Source organism: Ahaetulla prasina, chromosome 6 (genome assembly GCF_028640845.1).
Source record: "Ahaetulla prasina isolate Xishuangbanna chromosome 6, ASM2864084v1, whole genome shotgun sequence".
Lineage (NCBI taxonomy): Eukaryota > Metazoa > Chordata > Lepidosauria > Squamata > Colubridae > Ahaetulla > Ahaetulla prasina.
Window position 1 is genome coordinate 86,147,568 of NC_080544.1, and position 20,643 is coordinate 86,168,210.

At 38.8% G+C, this 20,643-nt stretch overlaps 1 protein-coding gene across 1 annotated transcript in view; it reads right to left on the minus strand.

The window, feature by feature from the left end:
* Window positions 1-20,643, minus strand: part of VEPH1 (ventricular zone expressed PH domain containing 1) — a 140,091-nt gene that overhangs the window by 38,799 nt on the left and 80,649 nt on the right. The window contains exon 8 of the mRNA XM_058189142.1: window positions 1,338-1,477. Within this exon, the coding sequence (XP_058045125.1) occupies window positions 1,338-1,477 (140 nt within the window). The remainder of the gene's footprint in view (window positions 1-1,337; window positions 1,478-20,643) is intronic.

Below are 20,643 nucleotides of genomic sequence, written 5' to 3' on the forward strand. Positions count from 1 at the left end.
CACTAAAGCTTCATGTTAAAGGCTGCTACATATGATACCCCAAACTTGTTTCAGCAAGATGTGGAGCTAGGTCTTGGGAAGCCAAATCCTGGATTGCTTTTTCTAATGCTTTTTTTGTCAGTGGTTCCACAATATGATTTTGCTTTGAATCTAATTTTAACATCAATTATATTTTATCCATACCTAGATTGTAGCAAAGAGAATGATCGATAATAATAAGTAGTTCATAAAATTATTATCAACATGAAATCATAATTGATTGAAATCCACATTGATTAGTTCTTCTAGACCTCATTCCTCAAAATACAGTATATGTTGATATAGACGAGCATATTGGATCAAAGTCTGTGAATCCATTAGTTCCAATTTACCTTTGATTCAAAGAAGTAGGATCCTAATTAATCTGGCCCCATTATTTTCTAAGGCAAAGGAAAATTTTCCACTAAGAAAAAAATTGGAATAACTATCCAGACCTTTAACAACTTTATATTAATAGTAGGAAGTATCAAGCAGGGCTATCACCTTAATTAAATGATCTGAAGAATTTGTTATAGTGTTGCTTGGTAGTTGAGCATTTCCCTTTCCTCTACGAAATGAATAAATATATAACACTTAACAATATCACAATCCTGATGCTTTGTGACTTATGGTTTTGATAATAGAAAGTAGGGAATTATGATGAAATCTTGGAGAGAGAGAGAGAGATCTGATCAATATTATATGTATAACTGCCAAAAGGAAATTTGGGAGATCTATCTATCTCTATCCACCAATCCATGCATCCATCCATCCAATCTCACATTTTCTGTTCTTTTATTTTCTTCTTTTTTCTATCTTGTTTTCTCTGTTTTTTCTTTTTTCTTTTTCTTTTACAACCCTGTAATCCTTTTTATCGGGTGGATTTGAGCCGACTGAATGGAGCTGAGCATTTACTGGAAGGATGCACTTCCTGATGCCTATGTGGAGATCACAGCAGATTGATCTCACCCCATTCCTAAGAGGACCATAAGGGGCGTGCATAAGCGCACAAACGTGCCTACCGTTCCTGTCCTATTGTTTTTCTTTTCTTCTTCCTATATATGTTTATATGTGTATATACTATATAATCTTTTTGTATGATGTTGTGACAAAATAAATAAATAAATAAATAAAATATTTTCTCTTCGCACCCTGATAGAGAAACATCTTTCACTGGCTAGGATTGAACTCTCAACCTTCCGAGTATCTTCAGAACAACATTGATTTACATTAATATATCTCAAGAGATTACATTTAATGCTGATTTTAATTGACAGCTACTTTAATGATTATGAAGTTTATATTTATATTGCACACACCTGCTGAAAGAGAAACATGATATGGATCCAAAGTTGAGGCTGGTGACTGATGAGAGCAAAACCGGATTTACTGTACAGGCAGTAGTGACCTTTCAGGGGACAGCTGAAGGACAACTTTGCTACACAACTTTTAACTGTATCTAGGAACAAATACACATATTATTAATATCAACAATAAACAAAGCTGTACTATAAGTCTGACTAAACATTACTATTTTAGATTCACAGCTGGCTATCTTTATATATAGCTTTTGTATTTTACTGCAACATAACTTACAATAGAAAGGAACCAAAGTAAAATTGATCTAATCATAAATCAGTGGGTGATATGCAGCATTTCTGGATCTCTTGTTTTAAACAATAGTTATAGTCTAAATTATGAAGAACACTTCAAATAATCAGGAAGTGATTGTTGGATGAAATAACAATGAGGGTCATTCAGTTTTAATATTCAAAACAATTCCTGACCTCAGAATGGTTTTAATTCTAAGGAAGTAGCATAACTCAAGGTTCTAATCAAAGGATAATTCCTTACAAGCTAGTATAAGCCAACAAAAGTAAATAAATAAATAAATAAATAAATTAATTAATTAATAATAATAATAATAATAATAATAATAATAATAATAATAATAATAATAATAATAATAATAATAATAATTTAATTTGTATACCGCCCTTCTCCCGAAGGACTCAGGGCAGTGAACAGGCAGATAAAATATAAATACACACAATAATTAAAAACATCCCTTAAAAAACTAATTTAAATGCCCAAAATGTTAAAAAACATACTCCCCCGTAAAATCACAAAATTTTAAAAACCCATCCAATAAAAATAAAAATCAGGCTAGTCCAGCCATACGAAATAAATAAGTTTTAAGTTCGCGGCGAAAGGTCCTAAGGTCAGGTAATTGTCGAAGTCCAAGGGGAAGTTCGTTCCACAGGGTCGGAGCTCCCACAGAGAAGGCCCTCCCCCTGGGGGCCGCCAGTCGACACTGTTTGGCTGACGGCACCCTGAGGAGTCCCTCTCTGTGGGAACGTACCGGACGATGGGAGATAGAAGCCGGCAGTAGACGGTCCCGTAGATAGCCCGGTCCTAAGCCATGGAGCGCTTTAAAGGTGGTAACCAATACCTTGAAGCGCACCCGGAAAACAACAGGTAGCCAGTGCAGTCTGCGCAGGATAGGTGTTATGTGGGAGCCCCGAGACGCCCCCTCAATAACCCGCGCAGCCGCGTTCTGAACTAGCTGAAGTCTCCGGGTGCTCTTCAAGGGGAGCCCCATGTAGAGAGCATTGCAGTAGTCCAGGCGAGAGGTAACGAGAGCATGAGTGACTGTGCATAAGGCATCCCAGTCCAGGAAGGGACGCAACTGGCGGATCAGGCGAACCTGATAAAATGCTCTCCTGGAGACGGTCGCCAAATGGTCTTCAAAGGACAACCGACCATCCAGGAGCACGCCCAAGTTGCGTACCTTCTCCATCGGGGCCAATGATTCACCCCCGACAGACAGCCGCATCTGCAGCTGACTGTACCGAGGTGCCGGCATCCACAGCCACTCCGTCTTGGAGGGATTAAGTTTGAGCCTGTTCCTCCCCATCCAGACCCGTACGGCTTCCAGACACCGGGACAGCACTTCGACAGTTTCACTGGGGTGGCCCGGGGTGGAAAAGTACAGCTGGGTATCATCAGCGTACAGTTGGTATCTCACCCCAAAGCCACTGATGATCTCACCCAGCGGCTTCATATAGATGTTGAACAGGAGGGGTGAGAGAATCGACCCCTGCGGCACCCGCAGCTTTTTATTTACTCCCACTTTTTAAACTTCGCTTTGTATATGGAGGTAGCACTTATAATAGTACTTAGACTTATATATTGCTTCATAGAGCTTTAAAGCCCTCTCTAAGAGGTTTACAGAGTCAGGATATTGCCCCAACAATCTGGGTCCTCATTTTACCGACCTCAGAAGGATGGAAGTCTGAGTCAACCTTGAACCTGGTGAGATTTGAACTGATGAACTGCAGATAGCAGTCAGCTGAAGTAGCCTGAAGTACTCCACTCTAACCACTGCACCACCTCGACTCTTGAGGTAGAGATGCAGTGTAAGTGGTTCATAGCGGAAGAATACGGTATTATCAGATATGGAATCCATCTTATTTCTTATAGAATGCCTGGAGTCTCCAGCAATCTGACTGTGATATTGCCATGCCCTCTGCCCTGCCTTCTTCTTTCTGCTAGGTACATTGCAAATGGAAAATTTCACTTGCAATAAAAATAAATGGTAACTTTTTTCCCCATTGGGTTATATGGGGCATTTGATTTATCCTCCTTTTCAAGGTATACAGGTAGTCCTCGATTTAAAACAGTTCATTTAGTACCTGTTCAAAGTTACAATGGCACTGTTTTTCATACTTATGACCGTTGCAGCATCCCTATGGTCACATGCTCAAAATTCAGACACTTGTCAACTGACTCATATTTATGACTGTTACAGTTTGCAGCATCCAGGGCCATGTGATCATTGTTTGTGACCTTCTGACAAAGTCAATAGGAAAACCAGATTCACTTAAAATCGTGTTACTGATTTAACAACCGCAGTGATTCACTTTACAACTATGGCAAGGAAGGTGGTAAAATGGGACAAAATTCACTTAACAAACGTCTCGCTTAGCAACAGAAATTTTGGGCTCAATTGGGGTCGTAAGTTGAAGACTACCTGTAATTTCTAAACATAACGCCTGTCAGCAGAATTAGGTAAATGGACCAAAATACAGAACTATAATGCTAGGACTTTGCTACCGTAGGGAGAAAATGAGATGTTTTCCATTTCCTTTCTCTTTTTTGGTGGGTGGGAAGAGAAATTTATTTATTCAGCTATTCTCCCGTTGCAGTAGCTGTTTTATGCTGAATGCCAGATAATATGTCTGTGATTGCTGGAACACAGCATGCCTTTTTAATTGCCATTGTGCCAAAGAATACAAAATCCAACATCAACTGCATTTTAAGACTAGAGTTGTATGTGGAGATAAGGTCTGATCACCATATTGCATTTAAATTATAGGTCTTACATTTCAATGATGTTGAGGCTGTAGAAAGAATGAAGAGAAGAGCAACAAAGATAATTAGGGGCCTGGAGGCTAAAACATATAAAGAATGGTTGCTGGAACTAAGTATTTTGATGAAAAGAAGAACTAGGGATGTCATGATAGCAGCAGAGGTGGGCATCACATACTGTAACAACCGGTTCACCCAGCACTGGAAATCTGAGCATGTGCGCACACATGCCCGCTTTGCTCTCACATGCGCCATCCGCAGATGCGTGCAGCATCACAAAACATGGCAATTCTTTCGTGTGCGCCATCAACGCATGCATGTGGCATCAAAAACACAGTGATATAGGACAGGATTGCACCTGGGTGGGTGGGCAGGGGCAGAGCCAGGCCCACCCGTAGGTCACAACTACTGGTTTGCCCGAACCAGTCCAAACCAGTAGCAGCCCACCACTGGATAGCAGTGTTCCAATATCTCAGGGGCTGCCACAAAGAAGAGGGAGTCAAGCTATTCTCCAAAGCACCTGAGGGTAGGACAAGAAGCAATGGATGGAAACTAATCAAGCAGAGAAGCAACTTAGAACTACGGAGAAATTTCTTGACGGTTAGAACAATTAATCAGTGGAACAACTTACCTTCAGAAGTTGTAAATGCTGCAATACTAGAAGTTTTAAAGAAGAAATTGGACAACCAATTGTCTGAAATGGTATAGGGTTTCCTGCCTAAGTAGGGGGTTGGACTAGAAGACCTCCAAGGTCCCTTCCAACTCTGTTATTCTATTCTAATGACTAGTGTTGTCAGTAAAAACCATCTTTATCCTTAGGAAATTTTGAGTGACTTTTTTGACCAAATAAATTATATCATGGAAAGCTTAGCTTCTATTGTAGTCTTATCTAAACTGGATTATTTCCAGATATGTAATTTTAATTCTCAGAATTCTAAGCAGTAGCCATAGTAGCTGGGGGAATTCTGGGCAATGAAATCTGCATTTCTGGAAGGCTAGAAGGAGACTTATTTTAAAATTTTCCATCTGTTGCTTGTTAAAATATTTTAAGATGTTCAGTTAATTTTCACATTTTTATTAAATCTATATTACCGCTTATTACTGGTTGTAATTAACTGGTGGATTCTGTGAGTAAAAAGCTTTCTAATTTATACTAATTGAATGGACATTTATGGTGTAAATATATTATTCAATTCAAACAATTATTAGGAATTGAAATTTTATTTGTAACGGTGGAATAAACCATTACTCACTGATACGAAAAATTTATTTAGAATATATAAACAAAAGTGTAATGAGATGCTCATTGCATGAAAATGTACAGAGACCCAAAAGATAGGAATAATCTTGTTTTTATGGCACTGAGCCTCATATTAATCAAAGTATTAATTAAATTATTAATAAAAACCCCTAACTGATCATATAAGAAGACTCAGAACCTATGAACCAGAATTGTTCACATTTAAATTAAACTTTAGAGAGGAATCTCAATATTATAATTTCAGTAACAAACACAGCAAAAAATTGTCATTTGTGTTTGCAGTAATATGTCCAGTACTAGCTGGAAGTACAATGAATGTTATCACAGAATATTTTGGAATCAATGGAAACCACATCTATTTGTTTAATAATAAGTGGAACATAATCAATAATGAAAGCCATATGGCTAGTGATAACTCCTTATGATAAACCATACATTAAGCGGTAGGAAACATACATATAATAAAAGACCCCATCATGCTCTGAATTTTTTTTTTTAAATCAACAACATATGGTAGACTTATTTAATATCACTTTGAAGTGTTGCAGGTTGCAGGGATATTATTTGGTCATGTAGACGCTTGAATATTGAAAGAACATTCAATGTTAGAACGTTCTATGGGAAAAAAATGAGAAGGAGAGAGATTATGAGGGGAATATAATATAAAATGATGACATATCTCTTTTTAATACACCGTCAGTACTTTTATGCTGCTGCTACCATTGCTGACATATTCACTTATTTATTTCTCATGTTTTTTAATTGGGCCTGCGGTCTTCCTCTATTTTAATTCTTTTGGGGCTTGACCAGAATCTCTGTTCTAACTGTGTCCAGACTGCATTTAATATTTACTTTATATGTAATATTCAAAAGTACAATATTTTAACAGGACTCAGGATTTTTTTTTTTAAGGTTGAAGGATATACCATTCACATGAGAAATACATCATTATGTTTACACATATAGACTGATTGATTTGATGTTGCTTGACTCCAAACCACTCTGGGGAGCTCACAATACATAAAAACAATTTAAAAAAAAACCAGTAGAACAGCGAGAAACAAACAATAAAACCAAACTCAGACAAAGAAAAGCAAAACTGTTGAAGCCAGAAAACCCCGAAACATTCCATCAACAACTGACAACTAGCTACTCCAGCCCAAGACTTGGGAGAACAGCCAGTTCTCTATGGTTCTTCAGAATACCAACAAGAAGGGACAAATCAAGATTTCAAGGGGGAATCTCATTCCAGAGAGCAGGCACTGTGTGATAAGCGAAGGCAAACTTCCTGTGTCTTGGTAGACAGCATTTTTATTCGAAGGTTCCTCAAATGTGCCAACTTTGTCAATTTGAGATAGGCAGTCCCTCAAATTGGATCCTGATACCATGAAGGGCTTTATAGGTTATTACCAGCATCTTGAATCAAACCTGGAAGCAAACTGGCAACCAGTGCAGCTACTGGGGCAAAGATATCACATGGTCATAGCAAAACAGGTCCATAACTTTCCACAGCACTGTATTCTGGATTAGTAGAATCTTCCAAGTGGTGTATATAGAGTGCTTTGCAGTAGTGAAGCCATGAAGTGACAAGTACATGAGGAACTAGGAAAGGGTGCAACTGAAGCATCAGATAAAACTGTGGCAAAGCCTTCCTGGCCTTACCTGCCAACTCACTGAACAAGAGTTGTGAGTTCAGGAAGGCCCCAGATTGCCGACCACCCTTGAAAGGGGAAGTACAACCCCATTCAAAGTCAAAGGTGAACTAGTCTTGGAACCAGGTGGTCCAAAAACCCACAACCATTTGGTCTGCTAGCTTTACTGTACATATTTTACAACTAACTGCTCTGAAGCTTACAATTAACAAGTATTGGCATAGAATCCAGCTAAAAGTCAGATATTTTAGTATGGGATGAGAAAGAAGAAACTGACTGGTATAATTTAAGACTAAAAAGGGTTTAATCCCATCTAAATCTGTTCTTTGGATTTGGCATATTGATACTAATGGTGGCGTCATGGATGCAGTAAGAGCTTATGGCACTTGCATAGCAACAGCATACTGAGAACACCCCAAATAGTGATGTCCAAGAAAAAATTGGGTAATAGTAGTTGTGTTTAAGCTGTTGTGTTAAGTTGTGTTTAAGGGACATGGTGGCTCAGGGGCTAGGACGTTGAGCTTGTCGATCGAAAGGTCGGCAGCTCGGTGGTTCGAATCCCTAGTGCTGTCGTGTAACAGAGTGAGCTCCCGTTACTTGTCCCAGCTTCTGCCAACCTAGCAGTTTCGAAAGCACATAAAAATGCAAGTAGAAAAAATAGGGACCACCTTTGGTGGGAAGGTAACAGCGTTCCATGTGCTTTGACGTTGAGTTATGCTGGCCACATGACCACGGAGTCGTCTTCGGACAGCGCTGGCTCTTCGGCTTTGAAACAGAGATGAGCACCGCCCCCTAGAGTCGGCAACAACTAGCACGTATACGCGAGGGGAACCTTTACCTTTACCTTAGTTGTGTTTAACTCCACTCTCAGCCATGAAATCTAACTGGGTGACTGACTCTCTCCTCTTATATGATCTAACAGGATTGATATGGGGAATAGTTGGAGAAGAGAGCACTATGTACTGTATGTGATTTTATGTTCCTCAATAAGAGATGGCATTAAAATGTGATTAAAATAATATTGTTCAGGGCAATTAGAGTAAAAATAACTCAGTCAACTTCTAAAGCATGAATCAATTAGTAAATTGTCAATGAAGTGCGTCCCAAACAAAGCCCACATGGAGCATTTTGATAAGCCACAGTGTATATAAAAACATCTGAGTTAAGTCAGCTAACTAATAGATTAAAAATAAGGTCAAAATATAGAATGCTTGAATTTTCGAAGAATGTTAGTAACAAATTAGAAAGGTAAATTTTTCAACAGAGCAAATGTCCTAATGTTTTTCCTGGGATGTAGAGAAGAGTCTTTTGTGGTTGCTGGTTTACAAGACAGTTTTTACAGAGCACAGTCTGAGTAGCCAATATAAATGAAATGTAATTATAACTTGCTGCAGTTCTACTCTAGCATGTTGGGCTAATTGAATTTTTTAATATGCAATACTTCAGGGGTCTCCAACTTTGGTCCCTTTAAGACTTGTGGACTTCAACTCCCAAAGTTCCTCAGCCAGCTTTATTGGCTGAGGGACCCTGGGAGTTGAAGTCCACAAGTCTTAAAGGGACCAAGGTTGGAGACCCCTGCAATACTCTGTAAAACTTGCGTCGTCACGTTGTCATCACATGATGTATCACAACTTTTTCCCCTTTGCTAAAATGGGGGTGGGCGTGGCCAGCATGCGACCTGCGGGCAGTGAGTTTGACACCCCTGCTCTCAAAGGAGAATTTTGATTGCTTGGAACAAGCCCCTGGGTCACCATCATGTACATTACAGTTTTTTTTAAATTTCAGAGGAAGGTCAGAACTGACTGATGGATGGGGGTCCCTAAAGACACACATTTGTGTCAGTACACAATTTTGTTGAAATATTATTGGAGATGTTCAGATATGGAGATAACTATGCACATATATTAAGTAACAGTTTAGTATGGCTTCCGCCCTAATGCCATTCAGGAAACTGCTTGTTCTCTTAGGCAGTAGGGTAAAGGTGATTGCAGAGCCCCTGTATTGTTTTGTTGTGATCTGATTGACTTTGGGTTTTTGTGGGGCAGAGGTGGTTATTTGGCTCTTCTGGTTGTATACTTTATATGTTGGTTTTTTACTTGCAGCCTCCAAGAATTGTTTGGGAGTCAAACATCTTTTAAAATAGACAAACGTCTATTTTAAGTAAATACACAAAAATGCTTCTATTTTTTTACAGGATGGAAATATGACTAGCTTTGGCTGATACTCCTGTTGCAACCCTACTTTGGGTAAGAGAAGTCTCTACAATGACTTATGTTCTCCACCATCTGATTTGGACTACTGTGAAGTACTCTATATGGGATTGTTTTTAAAGACTATGCAAAAGTCACAATTGGTTCCAAGTGGGGCAGCCTGTATGTTAGCTTTTACACATGTGCTACAAAGCCTGCACCAGTTATTTATTGGCTTCGGGCAAGGGTGTCAAACTCACAATGACATGTTGTTGTCAGGTGACATCGCAACTTCCCCCCCTTCGCTAAAACAGGAATGGCGTGGCCAACATGTGACACATCTGGCCCAGGGGCTTCAAGTTTGACACCCCTGGCTTAGGGGAACAAATTAAAGTACTGTTTTCAACTTTTAAAGGCTTTTATGACTTAGCACTTAAGGACCCATTTTCCTGCTAACCTGGCCTGTCCAATTTGATCTTTTCACAAGTGCTGCTTTTCACTAGGAGCACCAATCCTCCGGAATGGCCTTTCATAATTAATTAGATGGGGGTCCCACCGAGTGCTTTCGGAAAAACAGCTGAAAACAGTGTTCCACTGAAAGGCATTTGGGTATAATGTTGTATTATATATAGATGGTTAGAACTACTGGCTCTTGTTGGAAATTTTATATTGTTTTAGGTTTTTGCATTAATTACTGATGTTTTTGATTTTTGAGCTGCTGAGTCCTTTTAGTTTGCAGTGGGATATAAATATAAAAAATAATATAATTTATTTAGACCAGTGGTAGTTAACCTGGTCTCTACCGCCCACTAGTGGGCGTTCCAGCTTTCATGGTGGGCGGTAGGGGTTTTGTCCGATACTGAAGCACTTTCCTTTTTTTTTTTAATTTAATTGACTTTTAAAAAAATTTCATAGCATTATTTAAAAACATTTTCATTAGGTTTTCACAAAATTCCCCATGACAATTTAAATTTCTGAAAATATACTATTTGTATCGCCCGCGCATAAGCTTAGTTCAGGTTTCGTAAGTGAAACTACATGGCTCTAGAGTGCAACCACAAACAAAAGAGCCTCGTCCCAGAATAGCTCGCACATCTCCCCCCGAACCGGTGGCCGGTTAGAAAATTTTATTACTAACAGAGATACAAAAGTGGGCGGTAGGTATCAAAAGGTTGACTACCCCTGATTTAGACAGTTTATACAGCCACCCATCTCATCAAAGTGACTCTAATAGCCTGCAAATGATTTTAGAAAGCCAATAGTTATACTATAATACTTTTAAAAAATTTTCAAACAGTTTCCTAATCATTTCCTTTTTTATGCCTTTTTCAAAAAACCATCTTTACCACATTAAAATAAGTGGTATTTAGAGTGATAAACTCCAATGGGAGGTTGTTTGGAGGAGAACAAATTCTCATGCACACCCCATTGCCCCCAACTAAGGAGTTGTGATTCAGGGTTAAATAATTTATTCTCTCTATTAAAAATCCTCTCTTTGCTCCCGATCTCTGAATTTAGCTATTTGAATAGCAGATCAATCTTCTCCTTAAATTGTGCTGGTTTTGGTTCTTAAAATCCTATCACAAAAGTCAACTTGCAAGTGTGCATCTGTGTCAGCCAGTGACTTTCTACAATATGGGAACAGAATTTGGGATATGGAACTTAATATCAAATATAATAGAAAGCCGGGGTGTTTTTTGTTTGTTTGTTTGGTTGGTGTTTTGAAATTGGCACAGTGAAAATAAAACAGCTCTTCAGAAATGCTGCTCTGTGTCTCTGCGAGTTTGTGGTTATATGGAGCTACTCAAATACCATCTGTCTTCAATCATGCTTTGGCTCATGCCATGCTTAAATTTATCAAAGGTTCCAGAAGCAAGCATTGCAGGGGAGCGGTGATCTTTTCCATCTATTTCATCATATGGTACCAATTATCTCACAGTACAGCACAAAACATAACACCAGACAATTGCAAAAGATCCAGGACAGCACTGTCCTGATTTTTAAAGTGATCTGGGTCATATATTTAAAGCGATCTAGGTCGTATATATATAATCTTGTAGAATGAAGAAGCTTAAGACAAGCTTTAACACGATCAAAGTCCTTTTGTCAATGTAATCGTGACAGTGTGTATAATTATCTGTTAATATCACTCATGAAAAGTCCACGGCTGATTTGAAATATGGCTGTTCCCATGTCTGAATGGGCTGTCGTTACTCTGAGGCAACTAATGGGAATTTGGTTTATGTTCCTCTGTTCACCGTTTTTCCAATTTTCATTTTTATATTCAACTGCCCCTCATCCATATGTGAAGCAGCTCAAAGAAACATCATAAAATTGCTACTGTATAAGTGAGAAGTTTCTTGGGAAAGAAACTATGATGTGTAAACCCGTGGTGAAATCCAATTTTTTTTACTACCGGTTCTGTGGGCATGGCGTGGCTTGGCTTGGTGGGCATGGCTTGGTGGGCGTGGCAGGGGAAGGATATTGCAAAATCTCCATTCCCTCCCCACTCTGGGGCCAGCCAGAGGTGGTATTTGCCGGTTCTCCAAACTACTCAAAATTTCCACTACTGGTTCTCTGAACTGCTTAAAATTTCCACTACTGGTTCTCCAGAACCTATCAGAACCTGCTGGATTCCACCCCTGGTAGAAACCACACCTGTAGCAATAACTTTTCATTTGCTCTTGTTCATTTTTAATGATTTCTACAGATAGTCCTCGACTTACAACAGTTCATTAGTGGCCATTCAAAGTTACAATATCATTGATAAAAGTGACTTATGACCATTTTTCACACTTATAACCGTTGCAGCGTCCCCGTTGTCACATGATAAAAATTCAGATACTTGGCAACTGACTCACATTTATAATGATTATAATGTCCTAGGAACATGTGAACACCTTTTGCAACTTTCTGACAAGGAAAGTCAATGGGTAAACCAGTTTCACATAACAACTGTGTGACTAACTTAACAATTACAATGATTCACTTAACAAGAAAAGTCAGAAAATGAGGCACAAATATCTTGCTGAGCAACATAAATTTTGGGCTGAACTGTGGTCGTAAATTGAGGACTACCTGTATACTGACTGACTCCCTAGATTTGTATGTTTAAAGAATTGGAGTTTTTTTCAAGATTATCAATGTAACCAATATTTACAATATTATATAGTAATAAAGATAGACCAATAATGTTCTATCAGATATATTCAGAAAAAGAACAGGCTAGAAATTTAGCTAACAGTTCAATTAAACATATTTTAAAAAACTGGGGAATCACAAAATATACAGTACTATACAGTGTACAGTGCAATATAAACACTTGAAAAAGTAGTAATCAGGTAGTAAAAATAAAAGCATTATTTTTGAAAGGCAATATTTTTACAGCAATGTAGTTATAGTTCATTTCCAAGGAATTGAACTTCAAGTTACAGTGCCCAGTTTTAGAATGTACACATTATACAGAACTTTATTTCCAATTTAACATGCATGGATTTGCAAATATACATAAATAAATATCTGTTGTAGAATTTATTTTTCAAAATAAACAACATTTCAGAAGAAACAAACTTTAGCCTTTGCCAATATAAATAAAAACAATTTCATTTTTCTGCAAAATAATTGAAAAAAAATTGCTTCTTGGCCTATGGGCTAAGATCAAGTGTAGTAAAGCTGGAAAAAAAAGCAGAAAAAAAATCTGTTATAGATTTTTACAAGTTTGTGGTTCCTTTTCCTGACGTCATTATATTTTCACCATAATTTCTTTTCCCTTCCTTGCTTTTCTTCCATATCTATTTTTCCCCAAGATGATAATAGATAATAAATATATTCAGGGGGGCAATGCAATGGCTCAGTAGTTAAGACACTGGGCTTGTTGGCGGGAAAGCCTGCAGTCCAGGTTTAAGACCCGAGCACCATGTAAAGGGGTAAGCTCCCATTCCTTGCCCCAGCTCCTGCCAACCTAGCAGTGAAGGAATATGCAAATGCTAGTAGATAAATAGGTACCACTTCAGTGGGAAGTAACAGTGCATTGTGATGTCATGCAGGCCACATGACTGCAGAAATGTCTTTGGACAGTGCTGGCCTTGAAACGGAGATGAGCATCGCCCCCTAGAGTCGGTGATGACTAACGGAATAAAATCTGCAGGGACTCCTTTTATCATATTCAGAAACCCTCAACCTTCTCTGTGTTGTCATAGTTACGGTCAATTTCTTCTTTATAACTTTATAGAAATAATTTCACTAGAACTGTCTGACAATAACTGCTTGAGTCATTGCAAGCTCACGCTTGAGACATCAGTGAAAAATCTGATGTCTGATGTCAGCCTCTCATCCAATTGCCTTTAGTTTTTCCAAATATCAAGCTTTCTTCAGTTACTCTTGCCAATGAATTGTGTGTCCATTGTTTGGGTTATATCTGAGCACTCTTTTGTTAGAAAGATGGCTATTCCATTTTTTCCAGTCTTTTTCTTGCAGGAGAAGATTTTACTTCTGGTCACATGGATGCCTAAACATACAACCATAACAAATTATGACCATAATTCCAGACTCAATTCCAGTTGTAAGTCAAGGACTACCTGTATCAACTCTCCTGCTTATATAAGTTTGTGTATTGGACATTTGGGATAAGAGGTTGGGAGGGGGCTACCTTCACAACAATGCCTTATGCAACATTTTTACTAAAGATAAAGACAGGAGTGTTCAGGCTGGGCACAATTTGACCTTTGTGCCACAAATGCACCCACAAGCCCATTTTAACCCATCTATGCTCATATCTCTCGATGCAAGCCAGCGTTTCTAGAGATTCTAACCCTACAAGCCAACATAGCATTGCCCACTTCTCACCAGCTTGAAGGTACCTGCAAGTATACTGGCACACACACATCAAAATTCATTTTTTAGGAGCAAATATATCATATTCCCAGAATATTTCATAGTTATTGCCCTGTTGCAACAGCAATTTCAGAACTTGGATATTACAATATAGCACTGTTATAACCAATAATATACCAAGGGAGGAATGGGGGCGACAGTATGCCCTGAGTACAATCAATAAAAGAAGGGTGATGCAGAAGATGTGAGGAAACTAAGGCTGGGTCTGGAATCAGGTCACTGACGCTTGTGGGATGATCAGCTACTTGGTGATGATTGTGGGAGCAGTAGTAAAGATGGAAAAATGTATGTCTTCACATCACTTTTGACCCCTACTGATTGCCCTTCTGCAGCATTTGGCAAAAAGTGCTAAAAATTGTAGTCATGTTGCTGTGGGATGCTGCAAATGGCCATAAATGCAAGCCAGTTGCCAAGTGCCCAGAATGTGTTCACTTGATCACAAGAGAAGAGTATGTGTTTGTATGTGTGTGTGTTTGTGTGTATGTATGTATGTATCCATTCTGGTTGCCAAGGGCCCAGAATGATCAGTTGACCACGTAAGAAGAATGTGTGTTTGTGTGTATATGTGTGGGTATCCAGCTGTTGGAACTTCAAAGGCAGGTCATAAGTAGCTCTGGGGAGGTTCCATTGTAACTTCAAATGGTCACTATGCCACCTGTCGTTAAGGGAGGACTCATTCAATTCAACGTTTTGACCTACACGGCTTCGTCAGGGTGGTCCTTACATTATTATTAATGTAATCTCAGCAAATGCTATGAAATCCTTTTTTATTTACTTAAAAAAGTCAAGATGCAATAATGCAATGCTCTGTCTACTTTTTATGTGCACCACAGCCGTGACTTTTTTTAAACCACAATCTGAAAATACCCTCGTATGCAACTGTAGAAAGCATACTATTTCTAGATTGGAAGAATCTGAACACTCAATAGATGGGAGCAAAGAGATTTTAAAAAACCTAACCCTTTGCTGCTATTTAGTGATTGTTTGAATTTTTCCTTTATTTATGGTAATAATTTTTGAACAGTTTCTTAAAAAAAACCCACTAGAAACTGAAGTTTAATTCTCAGAACAGAAATGGAGAAATTATAGCAGATTTTCTAAATGCTAAACTTGAGACCAAATGGATTAATGGGGTATCTCTAAATATCCTTATGCAATCCGCATGAGTGTTTATTTGTGACTATATAGTAAATGAGTCACATCAAGTTTTCTTACTCTGGAAACATTTTGTCTCAAGAGTCTTACTTAAGGCATTTTCAGGAAATGATGATGGTCAAATAAATTCTGCAACAATGATGCCATTAAAAGGCTATTATACTGGGAACTATAGTTGATTTTGGCAATGAAAAGGAATGAAGGTGCCTTCATAAACCGTTCATTGAATGGAAAGTGATTCTGTGGGTTTGCTCATGCTTTCCAGCTGACTTACTCTGCAAGAAGTACCAGCACCATACATTCCCGCTTGCATCTATAGCTAATAGACTGATGTCAGCAAAAAGCATTATCTTTCAAATCGTTTGCTCCATGATAAATAATACTTCTTAAAACTGTATTTATAATTAAGTGGCTGCTTTTCCTTAGGAATAGCAACTGGGGTGTTTATTGGTTAGGGAGGTTGAAGGAAGCTGTATATTAGAGGTATAGCAGAGATACAAATTGGTGTATAGGATTAAGGTTAAGCAGTTTTTGCTGGTGTATATAAAGATTAAAATGCACATTATCTCAAATAATATTAATAATTAATTAGACATATACCGCTTCATAGTGCTTTACACCACTCTCTGAGCAGTTTACAGAGTCATCCTATTGCCCACAACAATCTGGGTCCTCATTTTACCCACTTTGGAAGGACAGAAGGCTGAGTCAACCTTCAGCCGGTCAAGATCAAACTCCTGGCTATGGGCAGAGTCAGCCTGCAATACTGCATTCTAAGCCACCATGCCTCAGTGATTATGCTGTACAATCAGGCCAGAAATGCACTAACAAGGGAGATAAGAGCAGCAAAAAGAAGCTACTCTGAAAAGCTAAAGAATCAATTTTCAGCAAATGAACCAGCAAACATGTGGAAAACTCTTAAAAATATCACCGGCTATGGCAAACCTCCTTCCCAGGCTGAAGGTAATCAACAACTGGCAGATGACCTGAATGAGTTTTACTGCAGGTTTGAAAGGAAACTACAGCCACCTATCTCCACAACCCCCATCTCAGACACAGCAACAACAGCCAAGCCTCCTACAACTGACCCCATTTCATTGGGTTCACAACCCCTAGTGATCACAGAAAAGGAAGTGCAGGACCTATTTCACAGACAAAAGCCAGGAAAAGCTCCAGGCCCAGACAAGATAACTCCTTCTTGCTTAAAAGTCTGTGCTGACCAATTGGCCCCATCATCCCCCATATTTTCAATAAATCACTAGAGATGTGCTATGTTCCTTCTTGCTTCAAACGCTCTACCATCATCCCAGTGCCGAAGAAGCCCACCATCAAGGAACTGAATGACTACAGACCAGTTGCTCTAACATCTGTAGTCATGAAAACCTTTGAAAGGCTAGTGCTTTCCTACCTGAAAACCATCACGAATCCGCTTTTAGACCCCTTGCAATTTGCATACCGAGCAAATAGATCAACAGATGATGCTGTTAATATGGCTCTGCACTACATCCTACAACATCTTGAGTCTCCAAAGACCTATGCAAGGGTCCTTTTTGTAGACTTTAGTTCAGCATTCAATACCATCATTCCAGACATTCTTCTAACTAAGCTAAACCAGCTACAGGTACCGGAACAGACTTGTAAGTGGATCACAAGCTTCCTAACAAACAGGAAGCAGCAGGTGAAGCTAAGCAAGATCACATCAAATACCTGTACAATTAGCACAGGGGCCCCCAAGGCTGTGTGCTCTCCCCACTTCTCTTCTCTCTGTATACCAATGACTGCATCTCCAATGATCCATTTGTTAAGCTACTGAAGTTCGCAGATGACACAACAGTGATTGGTCTCATTCGAGACAATGACGAATCCGCATATAGACGAGAGGTCGAACGACTAGCCTTGTGGTGCAACCAAAACAATCTGGAACTGAACACACTCAAAACCGTAGAAATGGTGGTAGACTTTAGGAAAAACCCTTCCATACTTCCACCTCTCACAATACTTGACAACACAGTATCAACAGTAGAAACCTTCAAATTTCTGGGTTCTATCATATCGCAAGATCTCAAATGGACAGCTAACATCAAAAAGATCATTAAAAAAGGACAACAAAGAATGTTCTTTCTGCGCCAACTCAGTAAGCTCAAACTGCCCAAGGAGCTGCTGATCCAATTCTACAGAGGAATTATTGAGTCTGTCATTTGCACCTCTATAACTGTCTGGTTCGGTTCTGCAACCCAACAAGAAAAACACAGACTTCAGAGGATAATTAGAACTGCAGAAAAAATAATTGCTACCAACTTGCCTTCCATTGAGGACCTGTATACTGCACGAATCAAGAAGAGAGCCGTGAAAATATTTGCAGATCCCTCGCATCCTGGACATAAACTGTTTCAACTCCTACCCTCAAAACGACGCTATAGAGCACTGCACACCAGAACAACTAGACACAAGAACAGTTTTTTCCCGAAGGCCATCACTCTGCTAAACAAATAATTCCCTCAACACTGTCAGACTATTTACTGAATCTGCACTACCATTAATCTTCTCATAGTTCCCATCACCAATCTCTTTCCACTTATGACTGTATGACTATAACTTGTTGCTGGCAATCCTTATGATTTATATTGATATATTGATCATCAATTGTGTTGTAAATGTTGTACCTTGATGAACGTATCTTTTCTTTTATGTACACTGAGAGCATATGCACCAAGACAAATTCCTTGTGTGTCCAATCACACTTGGCCAATAAAAAAAAAAAATTCTATTATAATGGTCATAAAGAGGTGTATTGCAGCAAATGAGATTTTTACAGAACACCAATAACAGTGCGCTCAAACTTTGAAGTAATTCATTTTCAAAATATTGGTTTTTCCAGATTGATAAACTGAAATAGCTGTTTCGGAAAAGCACAATTCAATCTCAAGTGTGTAGCCTGTTTTATTTATTTATTTATTTATTGTTTCAATTTCTATACCGCCCTTCTCCCAAAGGACTCAGGGCGGTTTACAGCCAAAGTAAAAACAATTAGTACAATTTTTAAAAACCAGTTTAAAAGGAAAATTTAGAGTTGGTTGAAGACTTAAAACCAATAAAACCCCATTATTAAAACCCCATTAGGCCATTCCTGCACGATGAAACAGAAATGTTTTCAGCTCGCGTCGAAAGGTCAGAAGATCAGGGAGTTGGCGGATACCTGGTGGTAGCTTGTTCCAGAGGGTTGGTGCCCCCACAGAAGAGACCCTCCCCTTGGGCGCCGCCAGCTGACATGGACTGGCCGATGGCACCCTGAGGAGACCCTCCCTATGGGAGCGCACTGGTCGATGGGAGGTCGCTGGTAGCAGCAGGCAGTCCCGTAAGTAACCCGGTCCTATGCCATAGAGCGCTTTAAAGGTGGTAATTAACACCTTGAACTGCACCCAAAAGACCACCGAAAGCCAGTGCAGCCTGTGCAGGAGAGGTGTTATATGGGAGCAACGAGTTGCTCCCTCTATCACCCGCGCGGCCACATTCTGAACCAATTGGACCTTCGGGTGCTCTTCAAGGGAAGCCCCATGTAGAGAGCGTTGCAGTAGTCCAGACGGAAAGTGATGAGGGCGTGAGTGACTGTGCACAAGGAATCCCGGGGTAAGAAGGGACGCAACTGGCGTATCAGGCGGACCTGGTAAAAAGCTCCCCTGGCGACGGCTGTGTTTCTAACATGCTGTGGTGCAATCTTCATTTTCCAATGTGGAAGGATAATACAGAGACTCTGAGAGCCACTTTGATCTAGTAGTTAAGGCACCAGGCTAGAAACGGGAAGATCTGAGTTTTAGACCCTGCTTAGCCATGAAAGCTGACTGGGTGACTTTGGGCCAGACCAACTCACAGGGTTGTTGTTATGAGGAAAATAGGAGGAGGAAGGAATATTAGGTATGTTTGCCATCTTTAGTTATAATAAAAGGAGGAAATATAAATAAATAAGATAAATAAATAAGCAAACAAGCATTACAAGCATATAATCTTACAAGAAACATTGTGAAAAAATGTGGCTGTTTCCAAGGGAAACTATCCAACTTTCTAATTGTGCTCCTGGGAAAACTAATTTTTACAAAGGCATAATATTGCCACTGTGGGACATAAAGTGACATGGAACATTTATGTGAAATATTACTCTGTTTCTGGATGATCACTGTCATTTTACAGATGCAAAGGAGTACAGAAAACATCACTGTTATTAACTTGGACCAGCTTAACTCTGCTGATTTAAGAGTATTTAAACTTTTGTTGAATTTAAAACTGAGGTTGAGTCATCTTAAAGCTTTTCTTGAAAGTTTATTTGGACATTCTGATCCATGTTTGTTAAAGATCTTGGAGGAATGTACTGAGATTCTGAATGTAGTTTGAAGGAGTAGATTAAGCCAGTATTAATTATTTATGACTTTTAGAATAACAAGCTTAGATGTCCTGTTCTTTCAATGCAGTGACGAAAATGGTGATGACAGTTTTCTTTTAATCTAATAATGTAACAAATACAACAGAAAATACTGTTGTATATATATCTGGTAACCTAGACGTTATTTAGCAAGGGTTGTTTATAACTGCTTATGGTGGAAATGCAATTAAGGAGCCGGAACATTAATTCCAGCTCCTTAATTGAGCTGGTTTGGGCTTAGTCAGTTGTGACATTTGGAGCTGAAAGATACAGGATTTTCAAGAGGGCTGTCATTGTTATATGTGAAGCATGTACATCTTCTTAGCCCGTATTGCTAATTTTTGGGATTTATCAATGCATCAAAAACGGGATACCTTTGTATTGGGGCATGTCAAAAATAATGTATAATTCTGAAAATAAAATATCTGAGATCCTTGGTGTTCTCTGAACATGGTGGTTTTCTTGCAGAATATTTTCTTCTATTGGTAATATAATATATATCTCATTTGCAGTAGTGAATTGCAGAAAATGTGTATTTTTACATTTGGGGTAGTCTTTTAATTGAGGGACAAGGAAGGTTTTTAAAATTAATTTAATTTAAATGTCTGCATTTATTCATATATAGTTTATTTTTTTGCATATTAATATCTTATATTGCATTACTGCTAGCATTATTCCATTGCTGCTATC